The sequence below is a fragment of the Megascapheus bottae genome, chromosome 16 (genome assembly GCF_031878675.1).
Source record: "Megascapheus bottae isolate mThoBot1 chromosome 16, mThoBot2.hap1, whole genome shotgun sequence".
NCBI classification, from domain to species: Eukaryota; Metazoa; Chordata; class Mammalia; order Rodentia; family Geomyidae; genus Megascapheus; species Megascapheus bottae.
In genome coordinates this window covers 54,119,459-54,139,840 of record NC_143524.1, presented here as the reverse complement: position 1 = coordinate 54,139,840, position 20,382 = coordinate 54,119,459, and the positions used below count along the sequence as shown (strand labels likewise).

At 41.8% G+C, this 20,382-nt stretch overlaps 1 protein-coding gene and 1 long non-coding RNA gene across 3 annotated transcripts in view; both read left to right on the top strand.

Moving 5' to 3' along the window:
- Window positions 1-20,382, top strand: part of LOC150053594 (uncharacterized) — a 112,640-nt gene that overhangs the window by 28,517 nt on the left and 63,741 nt on the right. The window lies entirely within an intron of this gene.
- On the top strand, window positions 13,295-15,843 carry LOC150053595 (uncharacterized). Its single transcript, XM_090348580.1, has 2 exons — window positions 13,295-15,531; window positions 15,653-15,843. Exons 1-2 carry the CDS (start codon window positions 13,570-13,572, stop codon window positions 15,749-15,751), a joined length of 2,061 nt encoding a protein of 686 aa, XP_090204706.1. The 5' UTR covers window positions 13,295-13,569; the 3' UTR covers window positions 15,752-15,843.

The window sequence follows — 20,382 nt, the reverse complement described above, 5'->3', positions numbered from 1 at the left end:
TTATTTATTTATTTTGTCAGTCAGGGCACTGGCACAGGGCACTGTCCTTGGACACAATTTGCTCAAGATTAACACTCTGACACTTGAGCCACTGTACCACTTCCAGTTTTTCCTGTGTTTGTGGATTTGTACCCAGGAACAAATCCAGGGCTTCATGCATGGTAGGCAAGCACTCTACCACTAGGCCACACCCCCGGCCTGACAAACAGTAAGCCTTTAGACAACAGAAATTCATTCTTTTCAATGAAATGGGCTGCAAGTCCAAAATCAGTATCACTGGGCTAAAGTCAAGTTGTCAGTAGGGATACGAAATTTCCAGAGGGCTTAAGGGAGAACCCTTTTCTTTCCTCTTCCAGCATCCAGTGGCCTCCAGCATCCTTGGATGTGTGACTACATCATCCAAGCCTCAGAGCACTCCGACTCCATCTTGACCACCTTTTCTCAGTGTGTCACATTGCTCTCTGCAGCTCTCTGGGGGATACTTGGGGTCCCCAACTCAAGACCCTTCAACTTAACCACACCTGCAAAGATCTTTCCCCTCGCCCCCAACTAAAGAAAGGATTCCCTGAAGATTCCAGGGAATCCTTGGGTGGTCACTTTCTAGCCTACTATAACTGTTGTGACTGAGTTGTGGTGGAGGTTCCATCGATTAATAACAGGGAATGGTGAGGGAGACTCTTCCAAGGGCACCAATCCTAAAATTGGCTCCATGTCCCAGAAGAAAACATCATGGCTGGGAAAAAAAATGAAATGACACTGAAGGAACTGTGTGAGAACAGATGTTAGACTTGCAGTTTGGTAAATTTTAGTGTTCTGTATTTAGGCTGTGGGTTTTAATTTTTTCCTGGGGGAGACAGAGGCCACCAAAGAGAGATTCCTGATCCCATTGCAAGGTGAAGAGTGTTCCAAAGGGAGGGGGTTTGGTGGCTTAGGGAATTTTCAGCTTTCAGTTAATCTGCTGGTTTTATGCTATTGATTATACCAGTTGGACTCTTTAATAACTTTAAGTGGCTTAGCAAGAGGTGGGTCCAGACCTGGCTGTCTTTTCTTATTCTTCATATTTTCTTTATCCCTGGAAAGGGGAGTAAGTGAAAAGCCTGGTAGGTGACAAACAGGTGACTAGAAGACCTTTAGAGAATGTAGGCCAACCATAACGGCTCCTAAAGTACCACCTTCTGAAGGCCAAATCTGTCACGGGAGGATTACAGAAACTGCCCTTTAAGAGGACAGAACATTTGAAGGGTTTGCTTTAGATGAGTGTGGCATGTTGGGTGTGGGTGGGGATAGTTACTTTCAGTCACTTCTACCCCCAGAAGCCACCAGAGTAGAAGATCAAGCTTTTAGTCAAGAGCTCTTCAGAGATGACTGAATTCAAATTTCCCAGTCACACCACAAGAGAAGCCCCAACCAAAAGGAGAGGGGCAAACTTTGTGAGTGATTCTGAGGTTTTCACCTAGCTCTCCCCTCCATAGTGGGCATTTCTCCAGAAGAGGCCTTGCGGGCTGTGCTCTGGCTGTCCTTAAAGAGACTCAACTGTTTTCTGATTAAGATAAAGGAAGCTTCAATGACTAGATTAAGTGGAGAAGGGTTGAGCTAGAGAAGTGACCAGATTCCTGTTGAGATATTCCAACCATGAAGTATGGAGGTAGAGAGCTGAAAGTCTCTGGGAGACAGGAGCAAGGAAGAACATGTGAGATGCAGTCATTTAATAAATATTCAAAAGATAGTCTTACTCTTGTAATCCTAGCAGTTTGAGCGCTGCTTCAGTTTATGGAGCATATCTAGTCATGTCTTACTGATGCATGTTTGCAAAGTACATTTGCTGCTTTTTTTGGGAATTAAGGAGGTGGGGTTCTGTTGTTTTTAGGAGTTTTGTGGATCTTTTATGCTAGTATTGTGCCTTATCTTAAGATCTGGGCACTGTCCCTTAGCCTTTTCCATCAGCTCCACTTCTGGGTTTTTGGTGGTTAATCGGAAATAAGAGTCTAATAATTGTCCTGTCCAGGCTGGCTTTGAATAATGATCCTCAGATCTCAGCCTCCTGAGTAGCTAGGATTACAGATGTGAGGCACCAGAGCCCAGCTGTTCTTAGGAACTTGAACTTAATCTAAAGTTTGTTTTTCTTCCCTCATTTTTTATATTACATGGACTTGTCTCATGATGGCACCATTGTGACATGTGTACAGGCTACTCACTCTATGTAACCATTACTTGCTTATAGCCTTCTCACAGCCTTTGGTCCCAAAGCTTACCTATTTCTTCTATAACTTTGGAACAGATGGCAAAATGATGAAGTTTCTCCACAGGAAATTACAACTTTTGGTTTACCACCCACTTGAGCTATAATTGGCAACTCACACACAGATACATGCAAGATTTATGAGCAAATGTGCATTGTTTAACCGTGTTTTACAAATATCTTGGCTGCTGTTTCTGAATTACTGTTCTTATGGAAACTTCTACCAGATGATTTCCAAAGTACTTATTTTGCTCATATATATTTACTTTTTCCTTCGGATTCTCTTATTCTTTTATTCTTTGACATGTATGATTTAGATTCATATAACTGAGATGCTTTAAAAGAAGTTTATTTTGTAGCTTAATAGCCAGTAAATAACATGATTTTAGGTGGCATTTACTTTTTAAAAAAATAACAAGGAAGAGTGTGTTCTGGGGGTTGGCACGCAGTTGGTGGTACAGTGTTCACATAACATATGCCTAGACTAAACAAAAGCATTCCTGTGTTTAACAATTAGCAGCAAGTCCAAATCTTTCACTAAATATTTACTGAGGACTTACTCCAAACCAGATACATGATGGAGAGAACTCACAAGATTGAACAAGATACTACATGTCTAGAGTATATACAAGCCCTGTAACTCAGCTTAAAAGTTTTCAGAGAAGCTTGGATCCAAACTAGCTTGGAATATAGCCTCATAATCACACTGCTGAAGAAGCCCTGAAATGTGATCTGACCTTCTTTTCGCTCAAGGCTGGCATTCTACCACTTGAGACACATCTCCACTTCTGGCTTACTGCTTATTATTGAAGATAAGAGTTTCGTGGATTTTCCAGCTAAGCTGGCTTTGAACTGTAATCCTCAGATCTCAGCCTCCAGAGTGGCTAAAATTATAGAAGTGAATTGCAGCGCCCACTTGACTGGCTGTCCTAGTGTCTTTGGTTCTATTTGCTGTTAATTATTCCTGCTTTTCCTCTCAGATTTGAATCAGTTCTAGCTTTGTTGCTTGGCTCTCTTTTGTAGGTAGGTCTTTTCAATTCCATTGCATACCTGACCCAAGGGAAATCTTACTCTATCCATAGTCAAAATCAGCTTCTGGAACTACATAAATTCAGAGTACCAACCAAGACACCCCTTGCATGAGAGAGGAATTTGGCAGTGTTCTACAGATTTAAAGCATCTATCTATCTATCTGTCTATCTATCTAGACATATATATATATAAATATATATATACACATGCATATATATGGATATATGAAGTGTTGGTACTAGGGCTCAAACTCAGGGCTTGCACACTAGCTCTAGCTTTTTTGCTCAAGGTTGACATTCTACCACTTGAGCAACACCTTCACTTCTGGCTATTTATTTATTTATTTGGTAGTTAACTGGAGATAAACATCTCACAGACTTTACTGCTCAGGCTAGCTTTGAACAGCAATCCTCAGATCTAAGCCTCCTGAGTAACTAGCATCACACTCATGGCTGGCACCTGTAATTCTAGCTATTCAAGAAGCTGAGGACTGTGGTTCAAAGCTAGCCCAGGAAAAATAGCGCAATACATTCTATCTCCAGAAACCAACAAAAAATTGAGCTAGAGGCATGGATCAAGTGGCAGAGCACCAGCTATGAGTGATAAAGCTGAGTGAAAGTATAAGGCCCTGAGTCCAAAGCTCAGTCAGTACCAGCACCAAAAATAATTCCTGATTGTAGCACACAGCACTCTTAAGATCTGATACATGTTGTGTTCTGATGAACTATAATAAATATCAGATAATCAACCTACAGAATGGAAAGATTATTTTCACTCACAATTTCAGAGGTCTGAGTCTATGTTCAATTGGCTCTGGTTTTCTCATGCCTGTTTTCTGCCAACGTATTAAGGCAGAACGTGGTACAGCAAAACTGCATACTTCATGGATAGGAAGCTAAAGAGAAAGAAAGAGGCTGAGGATTCCCAAATTCCCTTTAAGGCATGCCCCCTAGTACCTGAAAACTCCTTCGACGCTCCACTTTTTCCCAATACTGCTATCTTAAGGTCTAGGCCTTTAACAAGTGAGAGTTTGGGGAAACTTTTGGATCCAAACTACAGCCTCTGCTCATTCCTCTAGCTTTTTTTTTGGGGGGGGGGGTCAGTCGTGGGGCTTGAACTCTGGACCTGGGCACTCTCCCTGAGCTCTTCAGGGCAAGGCTAGTGCTCTACCCCTTAAGCAACGGCGCCCCTTCCAGTTTTCTGGTGGTTAATTGGAGATAAGAGTCTCACAGACTTCCATGCCCGGGCTGGCTTTGAACCATGATCCTCAAATCTCAGCCTCCTGAGTAGGATTGCAGGTGTGAGCCACCAGCGCCCAGCTGGTGTTCAACTTGTATGTTATGTTACAGTCCTGTTGAATGTACTTTCTGAACCAAGTAACTATTTCTTATTTCAGTACCTGTACATAGCATACTTTCTTCTCATAAAAGCCACATTTTGGGGCCAGGAATTTGGCCTAGTGGTAGAGTATTTACCTAGCATTCACAGAAGCCCTGGTTTCAATTCCTTGGTTATCACATACACAGAAAAACTGAACGTGATGCTGCGGCTCAAGTAATAGAGCGCTACCTTTGAGAAAGCTAAAGGGCCCCAAGACTGGCAAAAAAAAGGGGGCGGGGAGCCACATTTTACCCCCCAGCTATTTTTTTAACATCAAAGTTAGTTTCAGAGTTTCTATCTTCCAAGAAGTACCAGTCTTCTCTAAGATACACCATTTACCATACAGTACCAATTGTGTTATTTATCTGTCTCTTAGATGTTCTGAAAAAAAATTTTTTTTGCCAGTCCTGGGCTTGAGCTCAGGATCTGAGCACTGTCCTTGGACTTTCTCAAGGCTAGATAGAGCTCTACCACTTGAGCCTCAGTACCACTTCCAGCTTTTTTTTTTTTTTTTTTTTTTTTTTTTTTGTAGGTATGTGGTACCCGGGTCTTTGTGCATGCTAGGCAAGGACTGTACCACTAGGCCAAACTTCCAGCCCCATGTTCTAAAATTTTGAAAGCTGTTACTATCCATGTTTTTCATTTCCTTATTTGCCTGGCTTTTTATTTTTTCTCTAGAAAAGGGTAGTTGATTCGGAAAGCAACTATACTTCAACACATGTAAGTCAGATACTGGTAACTCATGCCTGTAATTCTAGCTACTCAGGAGTCTAGGATCTGATGATTGTGGTTCAAAGCCAACCAGGGCAGGAAAGTCTATGAGACTCTTATTGCCAATTAATCACCAAAAAGCTGGAAATGGGGCTATGGCAAAGTAGTAGAGATCCAGCCTTGAGCAACAAAGCTAAGGGATCCTGACCAGGCCCTGAGTGCAATCCCTAGTTCCAGTACAAAAAAGTTCACTGTATACACACGTAGAAATGTCACAATGAAATCTACCCCTACCATAACTAATATATGCTAATTTTATCTTAAAAGCTATACTTTAAGGGATAAGGCTAGTGATTGGATAAGGGCTAAATGCACATGAAAGCTGTCCAAACTTAGGTTTGGTAGGATGGGATTTAGTGGAGTGCTACAAAACTAAGCAGCCTTCCCAAATGAGGAAGCCACTGAACAGACACTACCATAGTTTGGGAAACTTAGGTCCTCTCATTTGATTTGCCCTTTCTATTTACCTAAAGGGGGTAATCATGTTTTGTTAAACTTCCTACCCAGTCCTTAACTCATGATCGGCACTCATTAAGCTACTATTGGGTAAATCAGTTCATATATGAATAGATAAGCTATTGAATTGTTGAATTTGTTCACTTAAAGTTTTTAGAAAGTAAGTGTAGTATAAAACCTAAATTAGTAATAGTAAATATCTAATATAGGAGGTGAGAAGTAGAAAGGTCATCCATATAAAAATAGCATTTTTCTTATTTGTAGTATTTTTTTTCTGAACAAGAAAATAATCAAACATTGCCAATTGTAAAAATCAAGATCTAGATCTCCTAAAATGTTACTAAAATCAACAATCAATTCAGCCAAATGCAGGACCAGTTAGTAGATCAAAAATTGCTGAACATTATGACATATAAACCATCGCTTCATCTAGAAGGATATTACAATTTAGTAAGGGAATATTGGTTAAAAAGAATTCAGAGCTGGGGGCCTAGCTCAAATAGTAGAGCACTCACATTGCAAATGCAAGATACTGAGTTCAATTCTCAATACTGCACAAATAAAAACAAAAATTCTGGCAGGGAGTGTGGACTATTGGTAGAGTGCTTACCTAATATGCCTAAGTCCTGGAGTCAATTCCTCAGTACCGCATACACAGAAAAAGCTAGAAGTGGTGCTGTGGCTCAAGTGGTAGAATGCTAGCCTTAAGAAAGCCCAAGGACAATGGCCAGGCCCTGAGTTCAAGCCTCAAGACTGGAAAAAAAAAAAAGAAAGAAAGAAAAACCAAAACAAAAACCCTGAACAGTGAAGACTAGGATAATCATATTAGAGAGTCCATGTTATTCTAACAGAAAAGGATTCTAATAAGAATTAATCAGGTGAACGCTTTGTGGGATGAGTATAAACTGAAAAATCAGAGCAGCTCACCAATTAATGTAAAAAAAATCCCAATGGATTGAGAAATATCTACTTCCTCTTGATAGCTTGTTATTTTGCCTTGTAATAACCTGAAACTCTGAATGACAAGGAAGTGAGAAAGTAGAGGGAAGTACACAGAACACAGAGGAGAGGAATTTATTCTTGCTGAAGGGGGAGGGGAGGGAACCTTAGTGAGGGGAGAAAGGGCTAAAGTGTGTTAAGTTTGAGAACAGGGAAAGAAAAAAAATAAAGGGGCCTATTAAAGACTATTAAGGAAAGGAACTTTTTAAGGAAATCTTAGCATTTAAATAAGAAAGAAGTTAAGCAGAAACAAGTTGGTCATATGAGAATTCTTTTGTGGGAGGGGTGGTACTAGGGCTTGAACCAGTCTCATGATCTGGCGTGGTATTTTTATTCAATGTTGAATCACATCTTCACTTTTAACATTCGGCTGGTTAACTGGAGTCTCACAGACTTTTCTGCCTGGACTGGTTTTCCACCAGGATTCTCAGATCTCAGCCTTCTGAGGAGCTAGGACTATAAATGTAAGCCATCTGCTTACAGAACTGTGCTGCAGTACTGCTGTTTCCAAAATGTTGACACTGGGGCATTTTAGTGATGATACCAATTGTAAAAAGATAGAGGAGGCATGGTTGCAGATAAATGTCTTTGGGTATCATTAGAATTCACAAATTATCCTATTCTCTCCATTAATGTGTGCTAGGAGATTGAACTTCGTTGGAAAATGGCTGTAGCTATTTGTCTAGCTTTGGCCAATAAAATGAGAGTTGAAGGATGGAGATACAGCTCAGAGGTGGAGTGCTTGTTTTCACGCAGGAAACATTAGGATGGGTCACCCAGCATGCTGAGCCTCCAGCAAAAATTAGACGTGGAGTAAATGAAAATGAATTTTCAACTGCTGTGACCTGAGACACAAGTTAGTTTACTAACTTTATTAATACTCTTGTCCAGAATGGAAAACGATCGCTAACATTTTTGCAAGAGAGAGGGAGTAGGAAAGATTTGTGAGACAGGGTTAAAGATGATAATGAAATGTAAAGTAAAAATAGAATAGTTAGGAATTATGAAAAGAGTTATGTATGAAAGATTAAAGCCTAGATTTGTGACATATCTAGTCACATTTGTTACTGCCTGAAAAACTATGCTCACCACAAAGGAGCCCCAGTAAAGCTGTTCAGACAGCACATTCTACAAAATAAAAATATACAATTCCCCAGAAAACCAAAGTTCCCCTTCACACATACAAAAAAAAAAAAAAAAAAAAGCCCAAACCCTAAGCCAAAAACAGAAAAAAAAAAAAAAAAAAAAAGAAAAAAGAAAAAAATTCCTTCCCCTTTCTGCTAAAATCTCCACTCAGGTATTGGTAGGTCAATTTAGATTATTTCCTCTTCCCAGTCTTTGCTATTCAATCCCCCCTTTAACATTCCTCTGAGATTTACTTGTTCATCCCCCCCCCTCTCTCCTTCCCTCTTTTATTCCCTCCCTCCCTCCCTCTCTTCTCTCTCTTTCCCCTCCCCCATGCACATGTACTTCTGGGATTTGAATTCATGGCCTTGTTAGGAAGGTGCTCTAGACTACTCTTTAAAATAGGAGTGGAGATGCAGAGGCCCTTTTTGTGTCAGTTATTTTCAGAACAGGTCTTGCTTTATAGTTGGGCCAACCTGCACTGTGATCTTTCCCTTATGGTTGGAAGGACAGGCATAGCATGCCACTGTGCCTGGTAATTACGCTTTTCACAACCCCTGTAGCTGGATGACAAGCTCAGCTCACCTTGTCCAGATGAAATGAACAGTGTTGGTTGAGATGAAATCTCACAGATTCCCCTACTCCCACACTTGCCTTGAACTGCAAAATCCCCCAACTCCACCTTCCAAGTAGCAAGGATTACACGCTTAAACCACCATACCTGGTATTTATTAATACATTCTCTTCCTCATATCTCAGCTATTCTAGATCAAATTAATTTGATTCTTTCCTGGACCATTAGCATAACTTCTCCTCCTCTTCAACATATTGCCTCCCCTGTTATCTTTCCTACTCCATGTTTAGTAGACTAAACTTCCCTCTTTAATGACCCTCAGCTCCAAAAAAACACTCCAAAATGTGTCTGTCTGGTCCTCTCCTGTGACTCACCAGCTGTTGGGTTCAGTCTGTAGCATTTAGGGTGATTTATCACACTTTGTTCCTTCCTACATCTTCCTCTGCCAGTGTGTGTGTGTGTGTGTGTGTTTTTTTTACCTCCAGCTGCACAGCATCCCCATGCTCATCTTCCATTCAAAAATCTTAAGAGCCAGGAATGTGACCTAGTGGTGGAGTGCTTGCCTAGCATGCATGAAATCCTCTGTTGAATTCCTCAGTACCACATACCCAGAAAAAAGCTGGAAATGCTGCTATGGTTCAAGTGTCAGAATGCTAGCCTCAAGCAAAAGTGCTGAAGGATAGTCCTGAGGCCTGAGTTCAAGCCCTAGGACTGGCAAAATAAAAATCTTACGTATCTTTGAGGCTCATCTTAGATTTTTAAGTTTTCCTCCAGAAGATTTACTCAACAGATCCAGCTCAAAGAGGTCTCTTCCTTCCTCCACTCATATGACACTTCATCATACCGTTCAAAGCCCTGCAGAACAATCCTTCAATTCTGTAGTTGGGAGTCTTGCCTAGTCCTGTCATCAGTGAGTGAGAGCTGAAATGAGAATCCAGTGTGTTGAATCCTTCCAACTATACCTTACATCTGTACAATACTTAGAGTTTAGTCCTATTCAGTCTTGCAGTTTAATATTTATATATTAAGTAGTTTTGCTTAAATTGTAAGCAGAGTCCGTATTAAGTGATAAGTCCTCAAGTTTGGGTATCCAATGCTAAAATTCAGAATAAGGTATAGAATGGAATTCAGATTTCTATGAGGCCCGTTGAACAAATGATTTTGTTAAAGATCTTTTTTTCTGTGTGTATGACAGTTCTAGGCATGAAGTCTTATCCTCTTGTTTAGCTTTTTCACTCAAAATAGGCGTTCTCCACTTGAGCCACACCCCACTTCTGGCTTTTTGTTGATTAACTGGAGTTAAGAGACTCTCAGATTTGTCTTCCTAGATGGGTTTCAAATTGCCATCTTCAGATCTTAGCCTCCAGAGGAGCTAGGATTGTAGGCCTGAGCCACCAGCAGTACCTAGCTTCATGAATACATTCAGTTGCCCCACATCTTGATGCTGAGTTACCTCAGGCTTTCTAATAGTTCTCAAATGTGCCACTGGGATACTCTGTGTCTAACTTTCATACACCTATGGACCTGCAGGAGAAGAAAGCTCACCCAGACTTTCTAAGACTTTCTGGTGACGTCATGGGCTGCAGCACAAAGGGAAAAAGGAAGGGTGGGACTTCCTTGTTACTGTAACCCAACAGATTTCTGGGAAGCCTGCAAATGCCAATCTTAGGGAAAAGTTTGTCACTATTAAAGTAACAATATAAAAATAAAAATAACAAAGGAAGAATGAACTACAGCCCCTAAAGAGATAGCCTTTACTAGAAGGAAGTAAAAAGAAAAAAAGAGGAAGTGGCTAAAGCAAAGGAAATTTGGTACAACAGGGTAGGTTTTGTTAAGGGTGCACTTTTATTTAGGGAGAATGTAGACAAATGGAATATTTTTGGACCAGTATTGAAGGAAGATGAGAATGAGACAAGTACCTTAAGGAAATGTTCTGGGAACAAAATTAGCATGCATCTTTTTTTTTTCTTTTCTTTTTTCCTTTTGGTCAGTCGTGGGGTTTGAACTCTGGGCCTGGGCACTACCCCTGAGCTCTTCAGCTCAAGGCTACTGCCCTATCTCTGGAGCCACAGCACTACTTCTAGTTTTCTAGAGGTTAATTGGAGATAAGAGTCTCTTGGACTTTTAGTGCCCAAGCTGGCTTTGAACCTTGATCCTCAGATCTCAGCCTCCTGAGTAGCTAGGATTATAAGCGTGTGCCACCCTGCCTAGCTAGTGTGCATCCTTCTAAGGGTTATTTTGATATATTAATCTACTCTGTCTGGGATATAAGAATGGATGATCTAGTTCCTTGATCTCAAAGAATGATCAGTATAGTTGAAGCCACTTACAAATGGACAGGCAGTCTTCAGGATAGTGAAGGGACCCCTTTCTTGACTTCCCAAAATCCATCCACTCTAGGCATTTCCCATCTTTATGACAAAGGAGGACTTGACCTGAGGCAGGGGCTGCAGAATCTCTGATAACAGCTCAGATTACAAGAGCAGCTAAACCAGGTGGAGTTACCAGAATTCCTCCCCACCCCACCCCCCTTGGCCTGCCAGGGAATTCCCTCCCCTTCCTTTGTCGTCAGAACAGTGCGCCAGAAGCCCACGGAGATGATAGGTCAGTTCAAACAGCAAAGGTGTCAGTGGTTGCCCCAGCCATCAATCAACCATTCTGAATTCCATTGGCCACCTGTATATGGCCAGCCCAACCACATGGGTGGGGCCTATAAAAGTAGCCTGTAAGATCAGGCGGGGTCGCTCTCTCACATCTTAGAGGCGGCCCTGACAGTATGATTCTCGATGCTAGGCGTGGAATAAAACTCTGTTTAACTTAACTTCCAGATTCCGCTTTTGTGTCAGACTCATTCCTTTGATCACGGACCCTAACAGATAGGCTACTGAATTCTGTGGGCTAGTTACTCAGAGGAGATGTAGTCACATCCAGGAAGTCAGGGAGTATTACAGTGTTAACTACGGATATTTTCTTGTTGGGTACTTTGCCAAATGTTTTATGTAGATTATGTTATCTGATCTTCACAACAATGAAAACTGAGATTTGGTGAACTAACTTCTCCAAGATTACATCTGAGTGATGGGGTAAAGCTTTTCCAAGGAGAAAATGTGGACTAAGTCAACAAACAACAACAGAAAAGGAGAACTGAAATACATGAATGATGGTGAAGAGTATAGCCAGCAAGTGAGAGCTGATTGTGAGAGGGGAATCTCACATTGTTCAGTGTTACTGAGTGTTCAGTGTATGTGGGAAATAGAAAGGGTGGATGCTAGAATGAGGTATGGGTTAGATCACAATGAACAGCCACATCCTGCAAGGTAGAATTTTAATTGGAAAATGTTCAAAGAGAAAAGAACAATTCTTAATAATATTATTACTGTGGCAGGCGAAATAGTGGTATTATAAAGAGGTTCAAATCCTAATTTTTGGACCCTTGGTTGTTACCATATACAACAAAAGGGTCTTTATAACTACAATTACATAAGGATTTTGAGGTAGGGAGGTAGGGAGGGACCTTGCCTGGGTCTGGGTCTGTTGCTGCTCCATTGGAGTCAGGGTTGGTGGGAAGCAAGAGCCACTGCTCTTTTGTTTCCTAGCCTCCAAATCATGTTTTTAGTTTCCAGAAACCAAAGGGGAGAGACTGGTAGGGCTGGATAACTTGTTTTGAGGAGTCTCTAATTGGGGGGGGGGGTCATCCATGTCCTTTCCAGATGGTTCTGGGAGGAGGGTAGGTATTGCTTTTGCATACTGTATGAGCCTACTGGGACCATGGGGACCATGACCTGAACTATAAGAGGTAGACAAACACCCTAATCCCGACTTTAACTCCCAAACTTAAGAGCCAGATCACCTGGCTTCCCATTCCCAGACTGCAGGTCTTCGGAGGAAGCCTCCCTCCGGGCACTGGAGAGTTGGATGACTTGTCGGGAACATTCTCCCCCTCCCTGAATTCTTAGAGTAAGAATGTGCCTGCATAGTTCCTTGCTCTAAGGGAAACATTTTGTAATTAGGTCACTAAGCAGCAGGCCTGCTTGCATTGATATGCAAACATCCTACTACCTAACCCCCTACCCCAAGCAGTTCCTGTAACCCAACCCCCTCTGGCCCCTCTTGAAGAGGCATATAAACCCCTGTGTGAAAAATAAAATTCGCAGCTTGATCAGAATGCTTGTCTTGCTGCCTTCTTCGTGTCTCCTGTCCCTCTCATTCCTCCCTCTAGGTTCTTGGCCCTAGTTGACGTCCCACTGGACGGGACAGATGACAGATTTTTTTTCTGGGAGTTTTACAGACCGATGAAAGAAAACATGAGGTAGAGGAGCTTATTAATAATTAATTGTGCCCTTTGTGACAAACTCAGTGTAACTGCCCCCACCTTATCACCATCCCGGGTGTCAGGAGAAAGTACCCAAAGTACTTTGCACAGAAATCTGAACATGGGCCCTAATGGACTCACTCTGGGATCTGAGGCATTTGGGATGAGGGGAGAGACCTTCCAGCAGCCCAAAGACCCAGCCATGACCTCATAGCCTATAAGTGGCTCATATGTGGCTATTACAGCCAACTCATAGGGACCAGTGGAAACCTGCCAAGGAGCCTCCCTCTCAGCCACCCTCACTGGTGATGCCATCTTTCCTCCAGCCCCACCCACAGCATCATAGAAGCCCAGAGCATCACAGAGGGGCTGCGGTTAGAGAGTCACACTGCCCGTCACATTCTAGGCTCTGTTCGCAAAATTCCCTCGAGTTTCCGATCCAAGAGTAAGAGCCACTGCCACAAGCCACGGCTCATTTCTAGGATTTAGTAGCTGAGAAATTTCCCTTATTAAGGTCTGTAAATCGTTTTAGTGAGGCACGGATCAGAGGCAAGCCTGGACAGTAGGGTTGGAGAAGATCAAAACCCTGTGCTCCCACGTCGAGGGGAGGAGCGGGACCGGGCCATGTAGTCCAGGGGACATAGTGCAGAAGTCAAACTGACCAACCAGCTATCTGCAGGGATGACTTCTACCGCCATCCAAGAAGTTAACCCACCCAGGGCCTCTTGGGTCACCAGCTATGGCAAGTACTTGAGTTCTGCGGGTCCCCAAGTGGAGGGCGGAGTCCCAGGCCCACCATTTACCAGGACTCTGCCCTCTGGCACGGAGGAAGAGTATCTCCCCAGGCCCTACTGGGTTACCGACCCCGGATGTCCCCATCCAGTGGAGAGCAGAGGCCCCAGAGCGCCATCCACCGGGGCTCCTGCTTTTGCCATGGAAGATGATAATTGGTGCGGTCTGTCGTGGCTTACTAACACCGGCAAGTATCCAGCCACCACGTTTCCCCGGGGACTGGAGGACAGGGCCTTTCCAGAATCATCCACGGAAGCTCTCATGTTTGCCGCAGAAGATGGCAATCTGCGCATACGCCCTTGGGATACCAAGATGAGTGACTACCCATTCGGCAGGTTTCCCCTTGGGGTGGAAAGCAGAGTCCCCATCGCAGCAGCTCCTGGGGCTCCTGTTTTGGTTGCGGAGGACGGAAACCTGCGAGTACCTCCCTGGATCGTCAAAATGCGCAGATACCCAACCACCGTCTACTCCTTCGGAGAGGAGGACGGAGCTCCCCAAATGGACTATAATAACCTGTGCGGACCGCCCTTGGTGGTCAGTACCAGCAATTTTCCCACCGATGACTACCTGCAGATATTCGAGGATATAGCCCCCAAGCAGATATGTTCTGGGACTCTTATCTCAGCATTGAAAAAGAGAGATGTGCACAGGGCCATCTCAATGACCAACAGCCGCATTATGAACTTCAAACGAGAAATCCTGCGAGGACAGGCTGTCATACTCCAGGCCGCCAAATCGAAATCACCAATAGAGGAGAATAAACCTCTCAGATCCTCCACAACAGGCAAGAAAGAGCGTGTCCCGGGAAGCCCCCAGAGAGGAAGCCAAGCCCTTGAGTTCTCAGCTTCAGAAGTTGGCCCCTCCATTGAGGGATCAACGGTGGGACTCCAGGCCACGAGGGCAAAATGTACTATGGACCAAATGAAATTCGACAGGGCTGTCTCAACTATTAACACGATGCAAAACACCTTCAGTGGCTCGTTAGTTGAGGGTAAAGCCATCGAAAAGCCGACTGCCTGGCCATGTCCAGCAGCCAAAGAAAATAAGCCATGCAAGGGCAAGGTGTCTTCAAAGGAAACCAAGACTGTGCAGTTTGACTTAAGTCCCACAAAAGCTGCTGAACCTCTTGCTGACAGGGGTGAATCGATACTAGAGTCTAGAAAATTGCCACAGGATACCCCAAACACCAAGGAAGGGCATAAAGTAAAGACTTGTCCATTCATGGACAACTATGCTGAATTCAAAGCTAGATTTCATTCTACAAACAAAAAACGAAAACGGAGAAAGCGCATCTCCACTCCTCTCCTCTTGAGTGAACAAATACTAAAAGGACGAGGTGTTCAACTTTTAAATACCCCATTGGCCAGGAAAATGACCAGTTCTCAAAGCATGGAGGACAAACTTGTTGAAACCACGAAGACTAATTCATCTGCAGATGATGATAAACAAGATAGATCTTCCTCCAAGATCACTAAGAGGGTAAAGTTTGACCCTAGCACTCTAGAACCAGAGGAACCAGCCATCAAACACCTGGTTGCTAGGGATAAGTTATTAGCCAAAGTGCTTAAATGGTACAAGGCTACTATTGCCAGCAGTAATGCACACAAAAGCTCAAACCTCCCAAAAGCAAAGGGAAGAACCACTAGACATAAAGCTGCCAGAGTTACGACGGCAGCAGAAGGCTTTAACCAAGATGGGGCCACTTTGCTTAGCAACAGAACTCAGCAAACTAAGAGCCTCCAATTCACCGAGGCCACAGTTCTTGAAATTCAGGCTCCTGGAACTAAGTCAACTGCACAGGGCACTAAACAGAATGAAACCACCTCGAGCACCAAGATCATGAATCAAACAGTAAGTCGTCCCAAAATAACTGACCAGCCCATTGGACCTCTAGCTGCCAGGGCAAATTCATTCCACGACCTTAAGCTTCGAAGGCCCCCATTGGTAACTAACAATATATATCTCACCATAGGTCCCCCAGAAACAAAGGATTCACCCACAGGACTTTCAGCTGCCAGGGGTAAAACCAAAGAGAATAAACAACTCCACACCGAATCAACAACAAAATTAGTGTACCAAACCCTACGCCTTGGACCAGCTAAACTTCTGCCTGTCAGAGTCAATCCAGAAGATTTTAATACTGTTGGCAGGACAGGGACTGTGTGTGATCTTGAAGTTACAGGTACCAGTCACACTTGTATTCATCTCCGAGTAGAAAAACCACAAGAACTTACTAAACTTAGACGTAGTAAGGGTGAATGCCCCGTACCTCACAGCAGTCATCAAGCTTCAACAGATACGTTGGATGACCAACAGCTATACCCAGGTGAACACGTGAGTTCTAAGGACATACCTCATTGTCCGAGACGTCATCTACAATCATCAAATATTAGCCACAAAAATAAATGCTCCAAGCCCAAACAGTCACTCAAGCTGAATGATAACTTAAAAGAGAAGACTATAGAGGCACACAAAATGATAGATACTTGGGAAAAAGAAATTCAAGTCCAGGAAGAACATCTGCAAGAAGAAGAAATTATATTTGTTAGGGATCCTGATAATTCCTGTCTGGAGTATCCAGTCACAAGTAATGAGCCATATTAGGAAAAAATCTGATGGGCTAGTACCAAAGCAAGACTTTCAAGACTGTAGAGAGAACAAAGGGAGCGGCCTACATCAAGATGTATGAAACCAACCACAGACCTTAAAGATCAACACTTATAAGTTTGTAAAGAGCCTCCAACTGGAGGTAAACAAATCAGTTACCAAAAACTACTCATACTTGATAATGAAAGGAGGTACTAGATAGAATCATGCAGGTATCAGAGGATGAGAAAACCCATGGTTGAGAGAAGCAATGGTTGCACTGTTAAGAAAGAAAATATGTATGGCAAATTCATGCAACAAAGCATTTTTGCAGGAAAAAACTTAGTGAACTAGATACTATCTAGCAAAGACACCTCCAAGTGAGAAAATATAGGATACAACTTGGAACTGTCAGGGATGGAGATGATACCTTTTGATATCAACATAGACAAGGCAAAACAGAAGTTGCAAATGCTAATTTTTGTATCCAGAAGCTAAATTTGAAAAACAAGTAGAAACTAGAAGACAACCCCCCCAAAGGAAGACATGTTAATGTGGAAGAAATTAGACTAAAAACCTGATATAACAATCAATACACAAAATTGCTTACAATACCATACAGAACCATCCAAAAGACACCATTTCAAAAATAAACTCAAAGAATTTCCTGAAAATAGATCTGGAAGACAGTTGCAGAAATTTCTCTATGAAGTCTTTTGATATTCAGACAATGGAAAATTTCTGCAATGAATGATCATTTTGAAGTTTTTCACTAGTCTTTTCTTTTTAGCTACAAAGCACTGATTTTATTTTCACATAAAAGAGCACTACTGAAGTGTCTAGAACTTGCTACTGGACTGTGATTAACATCCTAGCAAATGGAGACATATATTTGAAATATTTCCTCTCTTGCAGTTACCAGGAGCATTCCTGAAACGTTGGTTCAAGCTCCTAGGCTCGTGTTACCAGTCCCATAAATATCACATCTTCATATGTCATGAATGCCAAAAATACAACTGCAGTTGTAGGCTCATCATTCCTGACAAACTTTTGACCAATCATTTGTAGGGCTGTGAACCCTGGTCTGGGATGGTGACCCAATATTTCAGCAAAAGTCCTACATGAAAAGATATAATGGATTTTATGTATTCCAGAAGTTGTGGGTAATAAAATACTTCATATATAATGTTCCAGAATTTTTTATTTTGTTATGAAATATATTTATCTAAAACCAGAATTTGTCAATGTGACTTCTGGCCCAGCATTGACTTTTTAGTAAAATATATGCATATATATATATATATATATATGAAAGAGAAATGTAGTGAAATATATAAATATAATTGTATCTATAGAGAAATTTAAATGATGAAGCACTGCCAGAATAATTTTCCTTGCATGTGAAATAAGTTCAGGTAAAATTGGGTGAAAAATACTATTCTCCTTCAATATAATTTACATAACCTTAAATTCCAGTTTTCACACTTTTCTCTTGTGAAAATAGAAATAAAATCCTAAAAAAAGTATTGTGAGTTTATCCACCAAATACCAGTGTTATTAGTGCAGATGAATGAAACAACAAAGACCTATGTTGGCAGAGGTTGTGAGGAGGGCGGCAGATGTGAACTTTGCTGCTGACATTTTACATTCAGTCTGCCTTCCTGCAGAGTAACCAGAGAAGACTATAAGAACTGTGTGTGGGATTCCCCACTCCCTGCCTCCCCAACCCATTTTGGAAAATACTTCATAGCATTCCTGCTATTTATAACAATGTGGAACTGGAAACAAGCCTAATCCTCAACTTTAAAGTCTTGCTTAAACAATGGTATCTCAACTGACTCAGAACAGTGTAATTATTAAAAAAATGACAACTGTGTCAACTTAGTAATGCAACTATAAAAGGATGTTAAGTGTAAAAAGCAGAACACACCCAGCATTAGTGAGGGTGTGGAAGAACTAGAATCCACATATACAAGTGAGAATGTAAAATCATTCAACTTTGGGAAACAGTCTAGCAGTGTCTCCAAAACTAACACATATACTTATCATTTAGCATAGTGTCACACTTAGGTACACACACAGGAGAAATGAAAACATATATCTCATACATATGGCAGAATTACCATAACCAAAAGGTAGAAATCCATTGACAAATGAATGGATTAACAAAAAGAAACCTCAAACAGTGAAATAATATTTGACCATATTACTGCCTCTCTCAACATGGACAAACCTTTGAAAACATTATGCTGATTAAAAGAAGTCTGTTAGGGCTCAATTGGTAGAGTACCTGCCTGTAAGCACAAGGCCCTGAAATCAACTCAAATACCACCTAATTATTGTCATACTATATTAAAGAACCTAAGTCACAGCCAAGCACTAGAGGCCCATGCCTCTATAATTCTTAGTTACTCAGGAACTGAAATTCTGAGGGTCTTAGTTCAAAGCCAGCCTGGCCAAGAATGTCTGTGAGGCTCTTATTTCCACTTAAAAAAAAAAAAAAAAGAATTGTGGCTCAAGTGATAGAGTGTCTTGAGAGGAAAAAGTCAAAATCATGAGGACCTCAGTAACAACACACACACACACACACACACACACACACACACACGCACGCACGCACGCACATACACACTACCCCCACCACAACACATGACTGTTTATATGAAATATCCAGAATGGATATTAGTCGTGAAATAGATTATAGAATATTTAGAATAGAATATTTAGTCATGAAATATATTAGTGTTTTTTTATGGCTTGGGGATGGAGGTGGATATGGTGGGTCACAGATAAGAGCTAAAGGCCATGTAGTTTCTTTGTAAAGTATAAGTACCCTTCAAATGGATGACTGCATGGTATGTGAATTATATCCCAGTATATATACATACTTACACACACAATGTCCCTACTGTTTAAAATGTTTCCAGAGTCATTGAACTGTACATTTACAATAGGCAAACATATGTATATGAATGTGTGTGTATATATATCTATATCTATATCTATATCTATATATCTCCTCAACAAAGCTGTTTTCTAAAACAAAGTGATTGCTGCTTTAAATACATTTATATTTTTTTTCCAGTCATTAAGCTTGAACTCAGGGCCTGGCCACTGTCCTTCTAGAACTCTACCACTGGAGCCACATCACCACTCCTGGCTTTTTCTATATATGTGGTTCTGAGGAATTTGAACTCAGGGCTTTGTGTATGCTAGGCAAGCACTCTATCACTACGCCATGCTCCCTGTCCACATCAGCGTTTTTGTATAGTAACAATAGCTGGAAGAGCCTGGAAGTTAGATTGAAAGACAAGATCTGATGAAAAGCTTATTTCATTCCTCATCTAGCTATTTACTAACCATGCAATCTTTTTTTTTTTTTTTTTTTTTTTGCCAGTCCTGGGCTTAAGCTCAGGGCCTGAGCACTGTCCTTGGACTTTCTCAAGGCTAGAGCTCTACCACTTGAGCCTCAGCACCACTTCCAGCTTTTTTGTATGTATGTGGTACCAAGGAATCGAACCCAGGTCTTAGCGCATGCTAGGCAAGCACTTTAACCACTAGGGCAAGCTCCTGGCCCTAACCATACAATCTTATCTGAGCCTTAGTTCTTCCATTTGCAGCTAGGGAATTAGCTCCCACTTCATTGGCTATAATGTCAGGCAGTTTTATTTTCTTCCTTTTAGGCTCACCTAAACATGAAGTTAAAACAATACAGCAAATGCAGGATAACATGTAAGAAAGTGATGCGAAAGCAAAATCTATGGAACAATCAGTCTGGATCCCAATTAGAGATATCTGTCCTGGGATGCAGCATCATTGCAAACCCCAGCCACAAAAGGATAAAGGATACTTCCTATGCCCAAGTACCTTGCAAAATGCCTTTAAAACCAGCTGTATGGAAAACACCTTTAAAACCAGCGTATGGGAAGCTTTTCACATTCTGCAAATGCACACTGTTATAAAGGTAATTTGGGGGCAATGCAAAGGAGTTGAAGTGTGTAATTCAAGTTACCATAGCAACACACTGCTGATCTTTTTCCCTATCCTCTGCCCCCAGTTGGGTCAATGAGCCTAGCATACCACAGAATGAGGTCCCTCTACATGAAATTCTTTTCT